The following is a 19,685-nucleotide window of genomic DNA, read 5'->3' on the forward strand; positions in this document are numbered from 1 at the left end:
CCCGATCTATAAACTTTGATTTGTGACACAAGTATCTCGTCATTATATCCATGATCTCTGGTATAACCTCTCAGTACCGTATCATATGAAATCTCGCGATAGGATCGCACTCCGATTACTACGTAATGTGCCGTGCTGCTTCTGGCGGCGCTGGTGACAGTGCTGAAAGCTGTTGGGGTGAGTTTTGTTTAATTTACTAATTGAAAGTTACGTTTGAAACCACAATAATATGAGATAATATTCAAGTTATAGCGATATAAAATCATTTTGAACCAAGTTTTTATCCTTCAAAGCGTATAGGCGGGGTAGTGTTGTCCGGTGTTTTTACTCGTCCTAAATCATACCGACACGTTACAGTACTGTGTAGCTAACGTTATCTATCTGGGGAGCTATTTTGGTAAAACGTTTCGACGTAATTAATAACCTGTATAAACATGATCAATTGTTTAATGCCTATCGGTATCCTCGCGTTATGTTTGGCGTTAAACGAATTTGCTGAAGTGACAAGAGCTGACTCCATTTGTTATCTGGACTTGCACGAGTTTAGCAAGCGTTGGCTAGGTAGCCACAAGCTAGCGAATTTATCTGTCGCAGTTCCTTTGTTGTCCGGTGCCACACTACCAACTAATGCGCCTGCCCATCTTAAAATGTTAACCCTTGCGAAGTAAATGGGTTGTTGAAATTGGCACAATAGACATTGTTCGTGTTCACAATTACATGAATTAGGAACAAACCATTTTAATATGATTACCTAGCCAAGTGCTCGTAGTAAGTAACAGTTAGGGAAGTAAGGCTAATGTGTTGTTGGCTAGCTAATGTCAGCTAGTTAGCGTTTAACCAATATCTAACGTTCACTAGCCATTCGATTTAACCAATTTTTTTACACCTCCATTTGTTTTGTAGTTAGTTTGCTAGCTAATTAGTGTCCGTTAAACTTAATCGTCTAGCTAGCAATGCAAACGAATGATGCGTTGGCTAGTAGGCCACGTTACTGCATTACAAAGCGTGGTTGCTTGATGGCAAATCACATGGCTGTGCATAGTTATAGCTTATAGTACGCTGGTTGGTAATTAATGAATTGCTTGTTGTCAAACCTTGTTCAACCAACAGGGACAGTTAAGTGACGTTACGACTAGTAATAATTAACGACCTAGCTAGGTTGTCATGATGCATGAACGCTACAGTTCTAGCCAGCTGACGTTATCTAGCTGAGACGAGGCCGTGTACGTATTCTTGTTGTTGCCAACTTTAGTATGCTTTACTGACATGAATTCAGAATTTTGTGAAGCATCAAAACAATAGTTAACGTTAGCAAGTAAGATGACAAACAAAAGTTATGGGCTTCTGAACTCGACAATGTACGACCACCTATTTCAGAAATATGTGCTAAAAGGCCAATCGTGGCCAGTGATTTTAGTGGGTGGGCACTGGTAGGCAAATGTTTATTTATGGCTGCGTCATGAGCAACTGAAAAGCACTTGCTCCCAAGTGTCTGTTTTGTTTTAACCATGTTGATATTATTCATTGCTCTATTAAACAAGAGTTGTTTTCTGAGTGAATGTTTTCCCCACTCTTTCAACCAACGTCACCCTATTACCAAGGGTGATTCAATTGCATACTATTCTTTAGTTTGACAGTACAGGTGTTGTCTCAACAAACCTTGCTAGGTGGTAGTTGTGCCAATCCATTGACAGCCTAAACACACAATGACAAGTAACCAAACTGTCAGTAATGGCAGTGTTGTCAAGATGCGAATTGAAATCATAGAATGGCAGGGTGTTATAATGGTTATTTATGTAGATAAGTGGTATAAAAGGATCCATTATGATGGACTATGTCAAAAATTGTAGAATTTCTCTGACACTGATTTCCAAGAGGTTCAATTTAGCACTGCTGTCCATAAACAACTGTAACTAACCTGGATACCAAGTATGAGCTTTAAAGACCCATCCACTCATTGGAATTATATTTGGCCCCTTTCACAACATTTAGCACTCACTGTGACACAGCCATGACGCATTAGTTAAACTTTGTGGATGTGTCCCTGCTTCTTGTTACCGTGCAATGTCCTATACAGTTAAATGTTAGGATCAGTGTCTGAGCCTTTTGTCATGTTCCACATTGCTCATAGAATTACACATACCTTACTGGTTAGAAACTGACATGCATATCAGTACGGCCAATGGTATGCATAGGGACTTGTTTATCCGCAGGACTTCTAGTATCTAGTCAGCTGGCAGTGTGTGCAGGGGCAGCTGAGGAAGGTCTATATTTAGGCCTGGGAGACTGGGGGCGAAGAATCTGGAGTTCAATTCACATGAAAAGTGACCCAGGGCACTAGTCTACAGGTGGCTATAATGTTTTTTCAAAGTGGTCTTGAATCTAGAAAGACTATTTAGAAAGCTCTAATGCTTGCCCCTTAGTACTTTGTTGCAGTGTTTCCAACACATGATGTCCTAATTATTGTCAACCTATGGGCTAATGGTACCACCACCATCATAAATGGTGACATAAGTCTTTGATGGCACATTTACCATGAGTCGTGCAATTTGCTAGTTTATTCAAATTAGTAGGTCATGTACATTGATAATGACTAAATCTGATTCATTTTAACTTCTTGGTGCACCCACCCCGTTAGTGGGATCATTTACGTCAACATGGGGTGGCAGGGTAGCCTAGTGGTTAGTGGTTACCTCACATTCTCGCATTTTTAGACCGATTGCACCACATCGTCACAGCAGTTAATGAAATGCACCAGATGCAATACACGGTCATCTGGGACAATGTGTCATTCCACCGCTCTGCTTTGGTCCAGAACTGGTTTCAACACCATCCACAGTTGACAGTATTATACCTTCCACCATACTTGGGGTGGCAGCGTAGCCTAGTGGTTAGAGCGTTGGACTAGTAACCGAAAGGTTGCAAGTTCGAATCCCCGAGCTGACAAGGTACAAATCTGTCGTTCTGCCCCTGAACAGGCAGTTAACCCAATGACTAGGCCGTCATTGAAAATAAGAATTTGTTCTTAACTGACTTGTCTAGTAAAATAAAGGTTAAAAAAAAAATCCAGCTGGATTGCACCGCGCCAAATTAAAATACTAAAAATATTTAATTTTCATGAAATCACAAGTGCAATATAGCAAAACACAGTTTAGATTGTTGTTAATCCACCTGGTGTGTCAGATTTCAATAAAGCTTTTCGGCGAAAATGCTATCCTAGCATTTGTAAGAACATCTCTCTCAGTAGACAAAATATTACAAACAGCTAGCAGCCAAGTAGATTGGTCACGAAAGTCAGAAAAGCAATAAATTAAATTGCTTACCTTTGATCTTCGGATGTTTGCACTCACGAGACTCCCAGCTACACAATAAATGTTCTGTTTGTTGCATAGAGATTATTTTTATATCCAAAATACCTCCATTTGTTTGGTGCGTTGTGTTCAGAAATGCACAGGCGTGAGCGGTCACGACATCGCAGAAAAATTCCAAATAGTATCCGTAATGTCCACAGAAACATGTCAAATGTTTTTTATAATCAAACCTCAGGTTGTTGTTTTTTTTTCGATATATAAACGATAATATATCAACTGGGACTTTAGCTTCGTCAATAGGAGAGAGACACACAATGGCTGCTCCAAACTGTTGCGCAAGCAACATTCTGGGGACACCTAGCTATACACTGACACGATGTGATCTTTCTCGCTCGTTTTTTCAAAATAAAAGCCCGAAACTGTCTGAAGACTGTTCACAACATGGGGAAGCCGTAGGAAAAGGAATCTGGTTGATATCCCTTTAAATGGGGGCACTTCCTGTTGGAATTTTCCTCAGGTGCCTGTAATATCAGTTCTGTTATACTCAGATAATATTTTGACTGTTTTGGAAACTTTAGTGTTTTTTTTATCCTAATCTGACAATTATAAGCATATTCTAGATTCTGGGCCTAAGAAATAGGCAGTTAAATTTGGGTACGTTTTTCATCCAAAAATCAAAATACTGCCCCCTACACTCAACAGTTTAAACTAATAGTGGATCTCTTTTTCTCAACAGTATGAAGTGAAAAGGAACTGAATTTTTTTTTTGTACCATACGCAACTGCTTCTTCAAGTTCAGATCACAACGAAGAAACAAATTCAAGAGAAACATCCCGAAACGTACAGTCGCAACAACTCAAGGAAAGGACCACTTCAAAGGAAAATCTAGAAGCAACTAAACTAAGAAAACACCAAAGACACAAGATACACACCTGCCCTATCGAAACACACTCAAGAGAAGCAATCCTTTGCCAACATTGCAAAACCGTGAAGATAACTGATCTGAGACCAGAAGTTTGTGCCTACTCAACAGCTTTGACAAAGCACACGTCCCAACGCTACTCCCAGCCGCCCTCATCCTCACCACCGACTCTACCCTGGGGTGCCTAGAGGGCTTCTATTTCTTCCCCCCCCAGTTCCTTTAACCATCCGATCACCTACGTCTATCTTTTCTTGCTCTGTTTATTTTGTTTTCAAGCACTATTGCACCTGCCTTTGCCTTTTAAAATATTTTTTCTCCCTTTTGCTTCATGCTACTCGTATCTAGAACTTGTGCCAGAAACCTGTAACAAATAAGTGTGTGAGATCTGCAAAGGCGTTCAAGACGACCAGAAGTTTCAAGACTCCAAATCAAGGTAGGTCCATTTTTTTCTTTGTTTTACTTATTTCATAAATGTGTTGTGGTTTTGAATAACTTTGTTTCTTACGTTTCTTGTTTGTGTCTAGAAAGGCATCCTTTATATAAGCCCAGCATGTCAAATGTATTTACTTTGCTTTCACTTATCTACACATATCAAGGACTGATTTGATAGGACACCATTAATAAATGCATTTGCAAACTACTGTAATGGTTTATTACATGGCATTTTATCTACAAATTGATGTTAATGTTAAATTTGACGTTGAACTAATTAAGAAAGGAAACACACCTTCCCAAGTTCCAGTCTGTCCCCTGGAGTGCTGTCATAGGGCAGGAATGTGGAGATATATTTGTTATGATAATGAACACAAATAACCCACTAAATGTCCCAACAATTCTGCCATTGTACGTGTGCACATCCGCTACCATTTGAACTAAGGCGGGGAATATTGCCCCTTACCCAGATGGTCGTTTTTTAATATCATAAATAAACTTGCTTTTTTTGGTGACAACATGCACAACGGCTCCCCTAATTTACTTGAGTGACTTGAATTTCAGATGCAGTTGGACTAACCATCCTGTACCTCAAATTATGACTCACCTCTGCGTCTACTTGATAGGGCTGAATCATTCTTCAACTTGTTTTAGATAAATTAGGAACAAAAGAAATTAATTGCCATAACTCTAGTAGAGAGCTTTAGCACAGTTAAAGGTTTTTAGTGAGTCAGTCTTCCCTGCCATAGCCTAATTCGTTATTGAAGTTTAGCAATCTTTCCTCTGCCTCTCTATCCTGCCCCTCTACCTGGTCATATCTAGCCTTCTTTTCCCTTGTCTCCTCACACCCACAGACCTTTCCCTTAATTGTGACACTGTTCACTGGCTGACCTTTTTGCCTCCCCTTTATTTATTTTTGTCCCTTTCCCATTTTCACCCTTGCAGACATCCAGAGGTGTATCATTGGGTGGTTGAGCAAAAAAAAAAAAAAATCGAGGCAGTCAAGCAAACCAGTTATCAAGTACAACAAAGGGGTGGAGTTTGGCTTGAGTTTATGGAAAAATATGGGCAGCCCCTGGAAAGGCTTTGTTGAGTTTACCTTGCCCACGTCGCCACCTGCCGCGTTTATTAGCGCTGACCTGAGCAGCACCTCCCCCGTCGGACTCAGCCTGTCACCATACGGCCGATCCGTAAGTTCCATCTTCCCCACCACCTCCCTCCGTCTCCCCCCTCCCATCGAACACCCATTCACCCACCTTGCCCTACCTCTCTCTGCTCTGACTGGCCTTACCTTTCCATTCCTCGGGGCTCCGAGACTAGCCTCTGCTCAGCTGCAGTCAAGCAGTTACAGGGTGGTCTAAAGGTTACTTGGGATTTGGTAATGTTTCAAATTTGCTTTTACCCACCACAATTTAAGGCTGTAAATGCTTTGTGCCATGCCCCATGTCACCTGAAATTAGTGGTGTGGGATATGATTAGTGCTGCAATTTCTGTCTAATGTAGGCAATATAAACAAACTGAAGTTTGTTTTTGTCTTAGTGATCTAGTACAGGCAAAGGAAAACAATGGGCATGTAATAGAGGTCGGCCGATTATGATTTCTCAACGCCGATACCGATTATTGGAGGGAAAAAAACACACATTTTTGTAATAATGACAATTGCAACAATACTCAATGAACACTTATTTTAACTTAATGTAATACATAAATAAAATATATTTAGTCTCAAATAACATGAGAACATATGTTAAAATGAACCACCCGCTTTCATGGGTCTTCAATGTTCCCAGTTAAGTTTTAGAACACACACAGCTCTGAAGTGACAATGATACTGAAGAGTCTGCTTAGGAGACATACTCTCAACTGTTTGAATAAAAATAGTTTAAGTTACCTGTGATGAATGTTGAAAACAAAAAGGAAATCCTATTTTTATAATGGGCATGGTAAGAATTGACTACCGAAGTGCGAGTCATAATTCCCATGACACCTTCCAGCAAAATCTGAAAAGCGGTTCCTTCATTAATTTATTCCATAGGATATTTTTGATTCACTTGAAATAAGGTCTGTGTTTCATGTAGGCTTACACCACCTTACCAATTTCATAATTGTGTAGATAGCCATAGGACAAGGTAACTCTGCTCAATATTGTCTAAATATAAGTGAAGATCATATTTTTTGTATAGTGGATTTATGAAAATGTTGACTAATGTTACCTTATCCGAGTGAGATTTACACTGGTATCAAAACACGGAGGCGATTTAAGCCTGCACGAAACAGACTTTATTTGAAGTAGATCAAGACCTCTATGGAAGACATGAACGGTAAAATAACGAAGGAACCCCTTTCAAGATCAGCCGCAAGTTATTACATGAATTTTAACACGTCGACTATTTCTCTCTAAACCATATACCTTTGACTATTAAGAGCCTGCTGCTGCCGACCACTCCTAAAGTCAGACTGCTCTATCAAATCATAGACTTACCCTGACTCTGCGTGCAATAAACGCAAGAGGTGACAGAATTTCACCTGGTTAATATTCCCTGCTAACCTGGATTTCTTTTAGCTAAATATGGAGGTTTAAAAATATATACTTGTGCATTGATGTTTATGGTTCAGTACACATTGGAGCAACGACAGTCTATCGATTGATTTTTTTTTTTTATAAGATAAGTTTAATGCTAGCTAGCAACTTACCTTGGCTCCTACTGCATTCGCGTAACAGGCAGGCTCCTTGTGGAGTGCAATGTAATCGGGTGGTTAGTGTTGGACTAGTTTGCTGTAAGTTTGCTAGATTGGATTCCCTGAGCCGACAAGGTAAAAATCTGTCGTTCTGCCTCCTTAGGCCGTCATTGAAAATAAGAATGTGTTCTTATCTGACTTGCCTAGTTAAATAAAGGTGTGAACAAAAAAAATCTGCTTGAAATCGGCCCTAATTAATCGGTTGACCCCTAGAGTGTAATGTAAAATGAAGTGAGAATAAAGGGTGACTTTAAAATATTTTTTTTCCCGTGGCCTACAAAGCAGGATTCTGATGCAGAGGTGAAGAAAATACTATTGATTTTCTGGTTTATTACGAAAGCAAAACGTGTTTTTGGTTGGGTCAATTATATCATGCCCATTTCAGATTTCACTGCTTTGTCAAGTTAGCTGGTGAACTCATTGATCCTGCTTTGTAGTACACCCCTCAGGTGACGTTAATGCTCAAAATAATGTTCCCAGTAGGAACTTGACAAAACGATTTATACAATGTCAGTTTGACATTTTTTCCCAATTAATAACTCTACTGAAATAAGCTAAGGTAGGCTAGTTTGTAAGACGAGTTGATTTTAAACTGTTTCCCCGATGGATGGTGCTTTTCAATATCGCTTAGTCTGGAATCTTAATTATCGAACCAGCAAATGGGATTATTCATCCCTTTAAGGACAGACCACTCAATCCACTAACTACTGGGAATTTCAATTTTCAACATTGATGCTATGCTAGTAAGGGACCTAACAGATGAGGCTGCTCTGGGACCCTTCATGTACCCACTATCATCTTACTGTGTAGACGTGCTTCTGTCTAAACTGTCTTTCACATCAGCACTTTCTGATTCTGTCAACTCTTATTTTAGCAGTAATTCAGGCAATAACGATAACTTAAAATGTTACATGACCACCTTTCTCACATTTACATTTAAGTCTCAACGCTTTGTTCCATTCTGTCAGCTGTTGATGGCAAATGTTTAGTTTTACTGATCAGGCTGATTATTGTAGGCGTTTCAAAGACTACCTCGCCTGGACATTAACCCCCCCATTTTAGTGTTGTAGAGCCAAACAGCACATACATTTCCATCCATAACACTAGATGCTAGGTCTCTGCTAATAACTTAATTTATGAGTTTCTCTTATGGAATCAGGATTCCCATGGTCAGTATCGATCTGTTTTTATTTTTATTATTACTTGCCTCTCACTTTTACAATTGGTCTAAGAAAATAACTTCAAAGACCTAGAAAGCTACAGTGTAATGGAATGAGAACTCATGAGCAAAACCACAGCGCCAAGTATTTGGATCTCCAAATCACCCTTTGACCCCCAACAGTGTTTTCCAGTCCCGACCCCACTGTTGGATATGGAGAGGGTGCACTCCGAACCCCCTTTGGCACGTAATACTGCTCCTTCCACCTCTGCGGTGGCTATCCCCCGCTCCTTCTCTGTCTCCCACAAAAAACACAAGCGGACCCCCCTGTATCAGAGATCAGTAAGTGGGCATGTTGTGTGGGAATCGCATCAGTTGCACCCACAGTGGTAATGACTGCCAGGGGGATGTTAGCTAACCGCATGGTTTGTTTTGCAGTGGCTCTTGATTACTTTGAGGGAGATCAATTAATGAACATTTGGCTCTGTGTGAAGTCCTATTGTAGCACCCAGTTCATGTTGCGTTTTGCTAGTCAATGGGCAATGCAATGGTTTTGTAGTAGGTTTGGATAAAGATTAAGTCCTATAACAATTGTTTTTGCATGTATGGTGTTCCCAACTTTGTCAATCCAGGGGTGCTTGTTTATTTTAGTTGCAATAGTGACTGTGTGAATAGAAGTGGAGGATTCTCTTGAGCCAACTAGAAATAACTATACAGTGTGGCCTTTATTGGTAGTGAAAGGTCTGAATCAACATAAAAACCATCTGGGGTTGGCCAACTGTGCTCACCGGCATTCAGAAGAGAAATGGTCAAACACCAGAAAGCTCTTTTGGTTAGTCTCTCAACTTTGGTTCAACCATTAGTCAGGAAACACAATTTAATGGATTGTGTGTAAATGAGATCTTAATGACATATGTGGGAGTTTCATTTGTGAAAGATAATTGTTCTATCATATACATTTACACAATCCCACTCATAAACTCACATCTGCTCACATTCAATGTTCAGAGCTGTATTTTGTCAGCCTTTTTTTCTTTTTCTAAAATGTCTGTTCTTGTTCTGCTCAGATGAGTTTTGACCCTGGCATGCTCCACAACAACGGGCACACAGCGTTTGCCAACGGCACGGCGGCGGGCATCAGGGAGACTGGAGTGGTGGAGAAGCTGCTCACCTCTTACGGGTTCATCCAGTGCTCGGAGCGGCAGGCGCGCCTCTTCTTTCACTGCTCCCAGTACAACGGCAACCTGCAGGAGCTCAAGATAGGAGGTGAGTCCAGTGCTGCTTCTAGTCATTTAGTAGTCTAGTCTCATACACCAGCCTTGTACTGAACAACACATGCTTTTAGGGGTGGTTTCCCCAGACACAGATTAATCCTGGACTAAGCATTTTCAAATGAGATTCTCCTTGAGACGAGGATTAATCTGTTGGTGGAAACTCCACAATGTTTATCTGGCCAAAAATGAGAATTCCTTTAAAAAAAATCCTTTCTGCCCTGGTCTTTTCACAAGCTACTGTGGGCAGCTTTGAAATCGATTGACCTCCATGAATGTCCGGTCAGCATTTGGTGTCAAACGCATTTTCTCACAACCTGTTTTCTTCCTTCTCTCTTCCCCTCTGCCTCTCCAGATGATGTGGAGTTTGAAGTGTCCTCAGACAGGCGCACTGGCAAGCCCATAGCAGTGAAGCTGCTTAAGATCAAACCAGAGGTGCTTCCTGAGGAGCGCATCTCGGGCCAGGTGGGGCCAGACTCGCACGCCTCTCCCTTTACTGTGCTGCATGGTTATATTCATCCAGTTAAGGAACACCATTTTACTTTTGGTTCTGTTTTTGTCCCTGTCACCTCAATGTCGGTGTTTGTTCGTCAGTTGGGTGTATGTTCAAGCTCATTGTGAATCTTTAAAATAATTTTTGTTTATTAATAGTTTCATAGATGTGGAATTCTTAATACGAACCCCACCCCTCTGATTTTAAATCCACAATTTTATTGTTGTTATTTATGTTGGCCGTGGTCTGTTTATCTGAAATGCTAGGAATATCGTCTGTTTCCATGGTGATTTACAATGGGCTTGACTGTCCTCGACATACATGTTGTGTGGTGATGGTGTTCACGGGTGAAGGTGGGATTTGACGCTTAAACAAAACAGCCTAAATCTCTAAAGTTCTGCCTAAATTAAGTTGAAGGCTTATTTTCAAAGGAATGACAAATTAATTCAGTAAATTGAATAGGTTTGATTGGCTGTAATATTTTGATAGCCATTGCTTTATTAGCTTTTTCTTCAAATGGCCTTTACTCATTCAAATGAAGAAATTTGGCATTTCAAGCATTTCACATCTCATGCAGTAGTGTCTACATTGATATACTTTTGAAAATCAACCAGTTTGTTTCCGCAGAATGATTGATTGTAATTTCCTTATTTGGGTGCACTGATTTATAGTAAGGCAATCGTGTTGAATCACCCAAATGCCATTCTTAACCATCTCCCCATGTGGTTCTTGCTGTCTTTTAGGTTGTCTCAGCGATTCCCACTCACCTGGATGGCAAATCTGCACCGGGGCAGGTGCCCACTGGCAGTGTGTGTTACGAGAGAAACGGGGTAAGACTGTCAATTGGCCTGTAGAAAGATACTTTTCATGACAAGGCTGGTAGTCAATGTAATGTAAAGTATGGATTCCTTCCCACGCAGGAGGTGTTTTACCTGACCTACACCCCGGATGACATAGAGGGCAACATGCACCTGGACACGGGAGACAAAGTCAGCTTCTACATGGAAACCAACAAGCAGTGAGTTGTTTTTCAAGTGTCTTATTGTTTCACAATTTAAAATGTTTTGATTGCATACTACCGTAGCCTTTTCCTCATGGTATATTCTGTGTTTCAGCACTGGTGCAGTCAGTGCTCACAACATCGTCCTGGTCAAGAAGAAACAGATGAGGTGCCAGGGGGTTGTCTGTGCCACCAAGGTAAAGCCACAGTAGAGCCTTGTGGATCCCTGGCTGGACATTGGCTACTGCATGTGCCTGATTATAATCTAATCTATAACCCTTTTGTCTGGTAGGAGGCCTTTGGGTTCATTGAGAGGGCTGACGTGGTGAAGGAGATCTTCTTCCACTACAGCGAGTTCAAGGGTGACCTGGAGGCCCTACAGGCCGGCGACGACGTGGAGTTCACCATCAAAGAGAGAAACGTAGGTGGCATCACATGGAACCGTTCTGGCTAGCCAACTCTAGTGACTCGTTCTAATGGCTTGCGAAAGTATAGAATATTAGGCCAGTATTGGAATCAAGTTATTCTTATGTTAGGGACTTGTCAAATCAAGCAATGGCTGTTTAATGACAGTCTGTTCAACAGAAATTACTCCTGCTCATGTATACATTCTGAATACATATTGATGCCATGAGCCTGTAAATATGGAATAGAATGTCTTAATGGAAAGGAAAAGAGCAACATTGAAATAACTAAAGCATTCATGGCGTTACGGTGTCTGCAGATGTCAGGGCATTCATACTACTTGTGTTTTGTGGAGCTAAGCTGTGTTTACACATGCTCTTCCACTTAGCGTCAACCAATCATCTCATTGCGGAGCTATATGGAGCCCTGTGCATTGTTACAACATTTGGGAGGTGCATGGCATCGCCGCATGGAGCTCGATTTGGCCTCTGCAATTGCATTAGACCCTCTGTATAGAGCCTTTAGACCACATTGCCGAATCAAGCGTAAATCCGCTATAAAGCATTTTGTTTTTCTCTCTAGGGGAAAGAGGTGGCCACCGACGTGAGGCTGCTCGCCCAGGGAACAGTCATATTTGAGGACATCAGCATTGAGCAGTTTGAAGGCACTGTCGTCAAAGTCATCCCTAAAGTTCCAACCAAGAACCAGGTCCGCAACTTACGAGATGCCTGCATACTCAGAATTAACCTGAGCTTGGTTTTTACTGAATCCTGGATTATTTGTATTGTTCCTCCCAATCTTTTAGAATGATCCGCTCCCAGGCCGCATCTGTGCTAGGATCAGCTTCACGGACAAGGAGCTCCTTTTCGGCGAGAAGGATACCAAGTCCAAGGTGACCCTGCTGGAGGGCGACCATGTGCAGTTCAACATCTCAACAGACCGCAGGGACAAGCTGGAGCGGGCCACCAACATCGACATCCTGCCTGACACCTTCCACTTCACTAAGGAGTCCCGTGAGATGGTAAGGACCATGAGGAGATCTATGGTACGCTCACGAGTTCATTTGAGGAAGCTTTTTGTGGAGTTTAATCAATGAATATGGCAACCTGAAATTTGCATTCCTAAAATTGATTTCATATTCCAAACTGTTGTTATTTATTACATGGAAGAGCGTAAACCTACAGTCCCGAATGAAAGGGAAGGATTGGCATTTTATCTGCAGTGCACTGTTTCTTTAATCTCGGTTAACTCGAAAGTAAAATCAAAGCACTCAGTGAAGCAGTTTAAGGGCTGCTTTCGCCCAATCCTGATACGTCCATATAATTAGTGATGAAAACACAAGAATCGGTAAACTCACGCATCCCATTCAGTCCCAGCAGATTCTTCGGTCTACATGCAGAGTCGATGGCATCTCTGCTGTGTGTTAACGGCTCTCTGTCCTATAGGGTGTGATCGCTGCAATGCGTGACGGCTTTGGCTTTATCAAGTGTGTGGACCGGGACGCCAGGATGTTCTTTCACTTTAGCGAGGTGCTGGAGGAGGGCCAGCTGCACATCTCTGATGAAGTAGAGTTCACAGTTGTGCCCGTGAGTCCAGAGAGAACGCCCATGGTCCGTTTTTCAATATACAATTGCTGTCTTTAAAATTCCTATTTTATCTCACCTTCTTTTTCTGTCAATCTTCCAAGGCTGTTAGTTTAGTGGGAAACTCTTGATTTTGAAATGAACATCCAGTAAATTCTTATAAATATTAGAAAATCTCACTTTTGAACCCATTCACTTTTCCTAGGCACATTGTTTTCCAAATGTATTTTGGTCTCTGTCTGGTTTGTATTGTGAGGTAGCCAATCTCAATGAGAGCATTATTGAACACACATTGAAACAGGTTTTTTTTCTCCCTCTCCTGTGCAGGACATGCTGTCTGCCCAGAGGAACCACGCGGTGCGCATCAAGAAGCTGCCCAAGGGCACAGTCTCCTTCCACACCCAGTCTGAGCAGCGCTTTGTGGGTGTGGTGGAGAAGGAGGCCACAGCAGCTATCACCAACAACAAGAGCGCCAGCCCCAGCAAGGCCAAAGAGAAGGTACGAAAGCACCCAGGGCAGCACTTGGGAACCCACAGCGACATTGTGAACATTTGCATTTTTTATTTTGACGGTACATGTTTGTCCTTCCTTCCCTGCCTGATCTTTCTTTGCCTTTTCTTTCCTCATTCCCCCCCCCCCCTCAGTATCTAAATGTATAACTGCTCCGAGACCCGCACGCACACATTTTCCCCTACGATCAGACATTTTTCAGCCCGTTTGATTTGACTCCTTAGTTCTAATTCTCTGCTTTGCTTTCTCCTTTCACCCTTTCCCCCTCATGCTCCTTCTCTCCATTAGAAAAAAGACAAGGTAGGAGTTTTGTCTTTGCATGATGCCATCAAGTTGAACATCGCTAGATAGATACATCTATCAGAATGTTTTCCTACTGGATTGACACTGAGGCAACGTACTAACCACTAATTTTGTTTCATGTTAGCTAGATATGACATTGATTTGCCAGACATTTTACGTGGCAACTGACAAATTCCCCTAGTTACCTTAATAATATTCATCATGTATAGGTTTTTGCCCAATTGCTTAAATCAGTCTCATTTCCTAACCTTGCTCTTCACATTGCTGCAGACATACATATTGTAGTTGCCATGTATGCTCAAATGGGTAGACTAATTGTGCATATTTCTCAAGGGTGAAGTAGTAGAAAAAGGTCAGTGGTGTGTCTATGCCCGCTGAATGTGCTCCTCACCCCATGTTTGACTGTGGTTTCAGTCCTAATCAATTCCTCTGTAAAAACAATGTTATTCTCACTTTTGCAGTCTTGTAATTTACTTTACTAGTTCCTAAGGAGATATGGCATTTAACTAAGGCTGACTCCATTAACTTGACTATTTGGTCTATAGGCTTTTGGTCGACCGAGATTTCTTTAGTTGAGCAGTAGCTAAAAAAAACTTAATTCATATCTTAGGATCATTATCAAAAATTGTGATTTATTACTTATACAAATGTGATACTACTACTTTTGGCCATAACACCACCAATTCTACAGTGACACCTCAAACCCACCAATGACAATTGTAATACTGAGGGGTTGCAATGCCGATCGGTTGAAGATCCTGCTTGCTGCCGGTTTGGGCCAATTTATTCCGTGAGCACCAAGCCTCACGTAACCACAACACGTCGGATAAACAAGTTCAGAAATGTAGATGTTTTTAAGCTTTGCTATGCTGTAATAATGGCTTTACATCTTGGATTTTGTTAGTACAGCCTCCTTGGTTTTATTTAGTGTAACTGTTCCAAATTGTCTGAAAAATATTAATAAGCCGCGTGATCTCTGTATTGTGACTAATAACTAATGTCATTAGTAAGCGCTTTCAAGCTTCGATTTAAAATAACAAAGCCACCCTTAAATAATTAGCGTAAATAATAAATAAACCATTCAAATTTGGAAAAAATTGCCGTCACAAACGGATTTCACTAACATGACTTCAGTCAGAATTGGCTGTGATTGTTACAGCAATGTGGACAGCGCTATAAACACTTTTTCCTTAACTGCATTTTTTGGGTTAAGGGCTCGTAAGTAAGCATTTCACTGTTTGTATTTGATGCATGTGACAAATACAATCGGATTTGTTCTGTGGTGGTCACCGCAGCAGGGAGGTGAGAATGGGTGCTTGTCACTGGCTTTAAAAATATATATATATATACACACACACACACTGTTTGTACAAAGGTGTTGATTTCAAACACTAGTCAATGCTAACTGAATACTAACGAGGTGCATCACACATTCCAAAGCACATCATGGTGCCAGTCATCTATACTTTTAGCATTAACAAGAAGTTGCTACTGCTGTTCATCTGATATACTCCTAAACTTTTCAAATTAATAATTCTGCCCTTCCTCCTTCTGAAGTTATTACTGATGTGCACCGGCTTGGATGAATTAAAACATTATCCTACTCTTTCACTTTCAACTATCCAGCCTCGTCATATAATTTTATTTTTGTCAGGCTGAATGCATTTTTCTGAAGTATTTGAACGTGTCCTAATGCTCAGCTGTGGTGTTATCCACTTGTAACAGTTGAATGCCTGATTTCTGGAGAGGAGTGCAGTAGCCAGCCTTTGACTGGAACTGCCAGTCTAATCCATTTTCTGATGTCTGTCCTCATGTAGGAAGCAGAAGAGGGAGTGATTTCTTATGAGGACTGTGGAGTGAAACTGACTGTGTCGTACCACGTCAAAGATCTGGAGGGAGCTACCCAGCCACAGGCAGGAGACAAGGTACTGAAAACCAAACAAGTTCACACTGGCTCAAACTTGCTTTGTTGAAATGGCAATTTACCAAACCCCAAAGAGAGAATGAGTTGGCTCTGTTTTCATGTGCTGTAAATTCAACCTTGTCCTCTAGGTGGAGTTCTCCATCAATGAGGTAAAGAGGACTGGCCAACAGAGCGCTGTCACCATCAAGATCCTCAACCGCACAGTCAACACCAAGAGGCTGCTGGGATACATTGCCACCCTGAAAGACAACTTTGGCTTCATAGAGACAGCCAATCACGATCAAGAGATTTTCTTTCATTACAGGTACAACTATTTAACGCATGCAAGCTAGTATAAAATGTTGGTTGGTGTGACATTAGATCTGTCCAAAAAAGATCTGCCCCATGTTTTTCATGCTGCCTGGTTGTTCCTGCTGCCTGTTTGTTCCAGTGAGCTGTGTGGAGACTTGGAGAACCTGGAGCTGGGCGACACTGTGGAATATACCCTGTCCAAGGGCAAAGGAAACAAAGTCAGCGCTGAGAAGGTTACTAAGGTGGTAGCAGGTAGGCAGTGAAATGCTTTAGTTATTGTTTGAGTTTGCACCACAATCAGTTCTATAGTGAAGCATTTATGTATCAACCTTCAAAGTGAGTATGCTAATGGTGTTCTGTTATTTCAGTAAATGGTGTGGGGCAGGATGTTGGTGAGACAGTGATGTTGGGGAAGGTGGTGCGCCCTCTGCGCAGTGTGGACCCGTCCCAGACAGAGTACCAGGGGCTCATTGAGCTCTTGGAGGAAGGTAAGTCACCACTGGCAGTGGAGGTTTATGTCCAAGTCAATTTAATGTTTTTACTAATGCACTTACTCTATAATAACCAAATGGCTAAATTGATTGTTCCTATTCTCCCCACCTGTACCCATTCAGATGGCACTAAGTGCCAGAATTACTCCTTTGGCATCGTGGGCATGGCGAACAAGGCAGACTGTCTGCAGAAAGGCGAGATGGTGAAGTTCCAGCTGTGCACAGTGGCTCAGACAGGACAGAAGATGGCCTGCAACGTTGTCCCCCAACGTAAAGCCCTGGTGGAGTGCGTCAAGGACCAGGTATCTGATCATGCTTGTCAACATTTTTGCCGGTGGACATGATTAAATTGCCTTTAAATTGAACTGAAAGATTCTGCAGTTTATTTAAGTATGTATGGTAAGTAACCCAAACATTAAGTAATTAGAATGTTTAATTTGTTTTGGGACTTTCTCACTGTGGCTACCTATGAGTGCTATGCCTATTCATTCTGTAATGTCTTGTCTCCCCAGTTTGGTTTTATCACGTATGAAGTTGGCGAGAGTAAGAAGCTATTTTTCCATGTCAAAGAGGTGCATGATGGCTTGGAGCTCCAGACCGGGGATGAGGTGGAGTTCTCAGTCATCCTCAACCAACGCACAGGGAAATGTAGTGCCTGCAATGTGCGCAGAGTTAGGTAAATACTGCAGGGGGGGGTTACTATTACCATGAAGTAGGGTAAAATGTTCAGAAACTGAAGTATTACCTCAACTTAGCCAATAATGATGCCCATTTTCTTGATGCCAACCAAAGTCAATGGAACTGAATAAGGGAAATTGGATTTCTAGCCCCTGCATTTACTAATCGTGTCTCATTTATGACCCAGTTATCCTAAACCTAGACAGTATATTGTTGGTTAAAAAAAGCCCTCTTGTTTCTCTACCCCCACAGTGAAGGGCCTAAACCGGTGGCAACCCCCCGTCCTGATCGCTTGGTCAACCGGCTCAAGAGCATCACACTGGATGACGCTAGTGCCCCCCGCCTAGTTATTGTGAGACAGCCCCGCGGCCCTGACAATTCAAAGGTACGCACATTTGAACACTTAATGCTGTATAATAAGTTCTGATGTGTGTACACTTTGTTTTTATCTATAAAGTGTGTTTTTATTATTACTGGTCTACTTTATTTTGTACCCAGGGCTTCAATGTGGAGAGGAAGACCCGTCAACCGGGTGTCATTGACTGAGCAGTACATAACCCTTCCCATCTGACTAGGTGGGCCCTGATTTAGAAATGCAATGTGAGAATGGACGACAACAATGGAAAGGGATTTTTGCTGTCTTGTGGACACATGCTCCTACACACACTCTTGATACACACAGAGAAATAAGCATGTGTAACCCCTCCATGTTCCATCACCTGCAAGGGAACCCTCATTCCATTTGTTCTCTGCTGCCTATGTATGATGTACTTGATACAGTTTCGTACTGCAGTATACAAGGCGGGATCTCTCTTCCGAGTGTGCGCGTGTGACTGTTGTGCATAAGGTGTTTTTAGAAATGATAGAAGTTACAGAGGAATTTGTTTTGAGGGTTTCTGTGCGTTTAGAATCAGTGACTGTTGCGTGGCAGTGTCTTGTCCCATCTGCCTAATTGTCTGGAATTCTGCACCTGCAACTTGTTGTGTGTGGGCATGTATACGAGCTCATCTGCTTCTTTTCCTCCATTGTTCTCCCTCATTTAAGGCAACTAAATGATTATCATTTGCCAATGGTTTTCACCATGCTTTCCTAGAAAATGCATAAAGCAAAGTTCCCTCCATAAGGAGGGTGATGTTTCTCATGTGTGGACTAAAACAGAGGCTACTTCTCTGCTCGGTTTTTTTGAGCAGTTTTTTAAACTCTTTATCCAAGAGCTGGAGTGAAAGCATGGTGTTGTCTGTGAATGTTTAAGTGGCTATGATTTGGATTTACTTTCACAAATCTGGAGCCTTTAAATACCTTTTTCGCTATTAACACGCTTTGTAAGCAATTTCCCCAGGTGCAGAATTCCTAATGGCATCTTATATCGAGCAGTTTTATACTATGTACTTTATTTTTTTGCACCTCCTTTGCTTTTTTTGTTTCATTGATGTAAGAATACGGTGCCTAAACTACAAAAACAAAAAAATGACATCCTCTGTCCCCAGCCCAACTGCCAAAATATGAAGAAAGGATGGCTTTTTATTCCCAGTAGAAATAATACTGATCTGCATCCCAAATACCTGTTGGTTGAAATATACTGTATGTAATGTGTGCATTTTTTTTCTTAGTAAAAGATTAAACATCACAATATAACAAAACTACATTTTAACTTCAGTAAAAAAAGAGCGGGTTAACAAAGCATTAAAATTAAGTTGTGTCTTAAGGATCAGGATATCTATTGTGCTCTGGCGGTGTTGGAAGGTGATCTGTTGCGCCTGTACGCACTTACGGCAGTTAGAGACTATTTAAACTCTGGAGATCACTGGGTTGATCCTGAACTGCACAGGCGCTCCTATGTACTTTTGTTAATGGTCTTGAATGAAGCAATTGAATTAAAGTTTTATGAAAATCATTTTGTTACTTTATTTGAAAGAACATCCAGGCAGTTATTTGTTCCTTTAAATTCCATGCAGTTTAAAGAAACTATTTTAATCAAGATGGCAGCAAGAGACCTGTCTTGAAACGGTGCAGTGAAAAAGAAATGCTGTCCTTACTTTCAAACAAAAATGTACCTGAACAGTGGAGCAAACAAGATGGGGGAAAACCTATTCAGCAACTTTTGGTAGGACAATAGAAGTTTGCTTAAAGAAATGCATTTTATTGTTGCCACACAACCTTTCAATATAGAAAT

At 41.4% G+C, this 19,685-nt stretch overlaps 1 protein-coding gene across 13 annotated transcripts; it reads left to right on the top strand.

Annotated features, from left to right (window-relative positions):
- Window positions 1–60: 60 nt before the first annotated feature.
- Window positions 61–19,406, top strand: LOC118360964 (cold shock domain-containing protein E1-like). Of its 13 annotated transcripts, XM_052482668.1 has the most exons (23): window positions 61–177; window positions 4,048–4,413; window positions 4,579–4,666; window positions 5,611–5,855; window positions 8,747–8,905; window positions 9,631–9,829; window positions 10,190–10,356; window positions 11,071–11,157; window positions 11,227–11,345; window positions 11,443–11,524; window positions 11,620–11,748; window positions 12,315–12,440; window positions 12,538–12,777; window positions 13,178–13,342; window positions 13,643–13,813; window positions 15,946–16,053; window positions 16,181–16,356; window positions 16,483–16,595; window positions 16,712–16,831; window positions 16,958–17,136; window positions 17,347–17,510; window positions 17,765–17,897; window positions 18,011–19,406. In XM_052482668.1, exons 4-23 carry the CDS (start codon window positions 5,730–5,732, stop codon window positions 18,056–18,058), a joined length of 2,811 nt encoding a protein of 936 aa, XP_052338628.1. In that variant the 5' UTR covers window positions 61–177; window positions 4,048–4,413; window positions 4,579–4,666; window positions 5,611–5,729; the 3' UTR covers window positions 18,059–19,406. The 13 variants fall into 13 exon arrangements, with proteins under 13 accessions (XP_052338628.1, XP_035596475.1, XP_052338630.1 ...); XM_035740582.1 differs by having other exon boundaries at window positions 4,048–4,666; window positions 13,178–13,318; XM_052482670.1 differs by having other exon boundaries at window positions 4,048–4,666; window positions 12,538–12,753.
- The last annotated feature ends 279 nt before the right edge of the window (window positions 19,407–19,685 follow it).

The sequence above is a fragment of the Oncorhynchus keta genome, chromosome 28, assembly GCF_023373465.1.
Source record: "Oncorhynchus keta strain PuntledgeMale-10-30-2019 chromosome 28, Oket_V2, whole genome shotgun sequence".
Classification (NCBI taxonomy): Eukaryota; Metazoa; Chordata; class Actinopteri; order Salmoniformes; family Salmonidae; genus Oncorhynchus; species Oncorhynchus keta.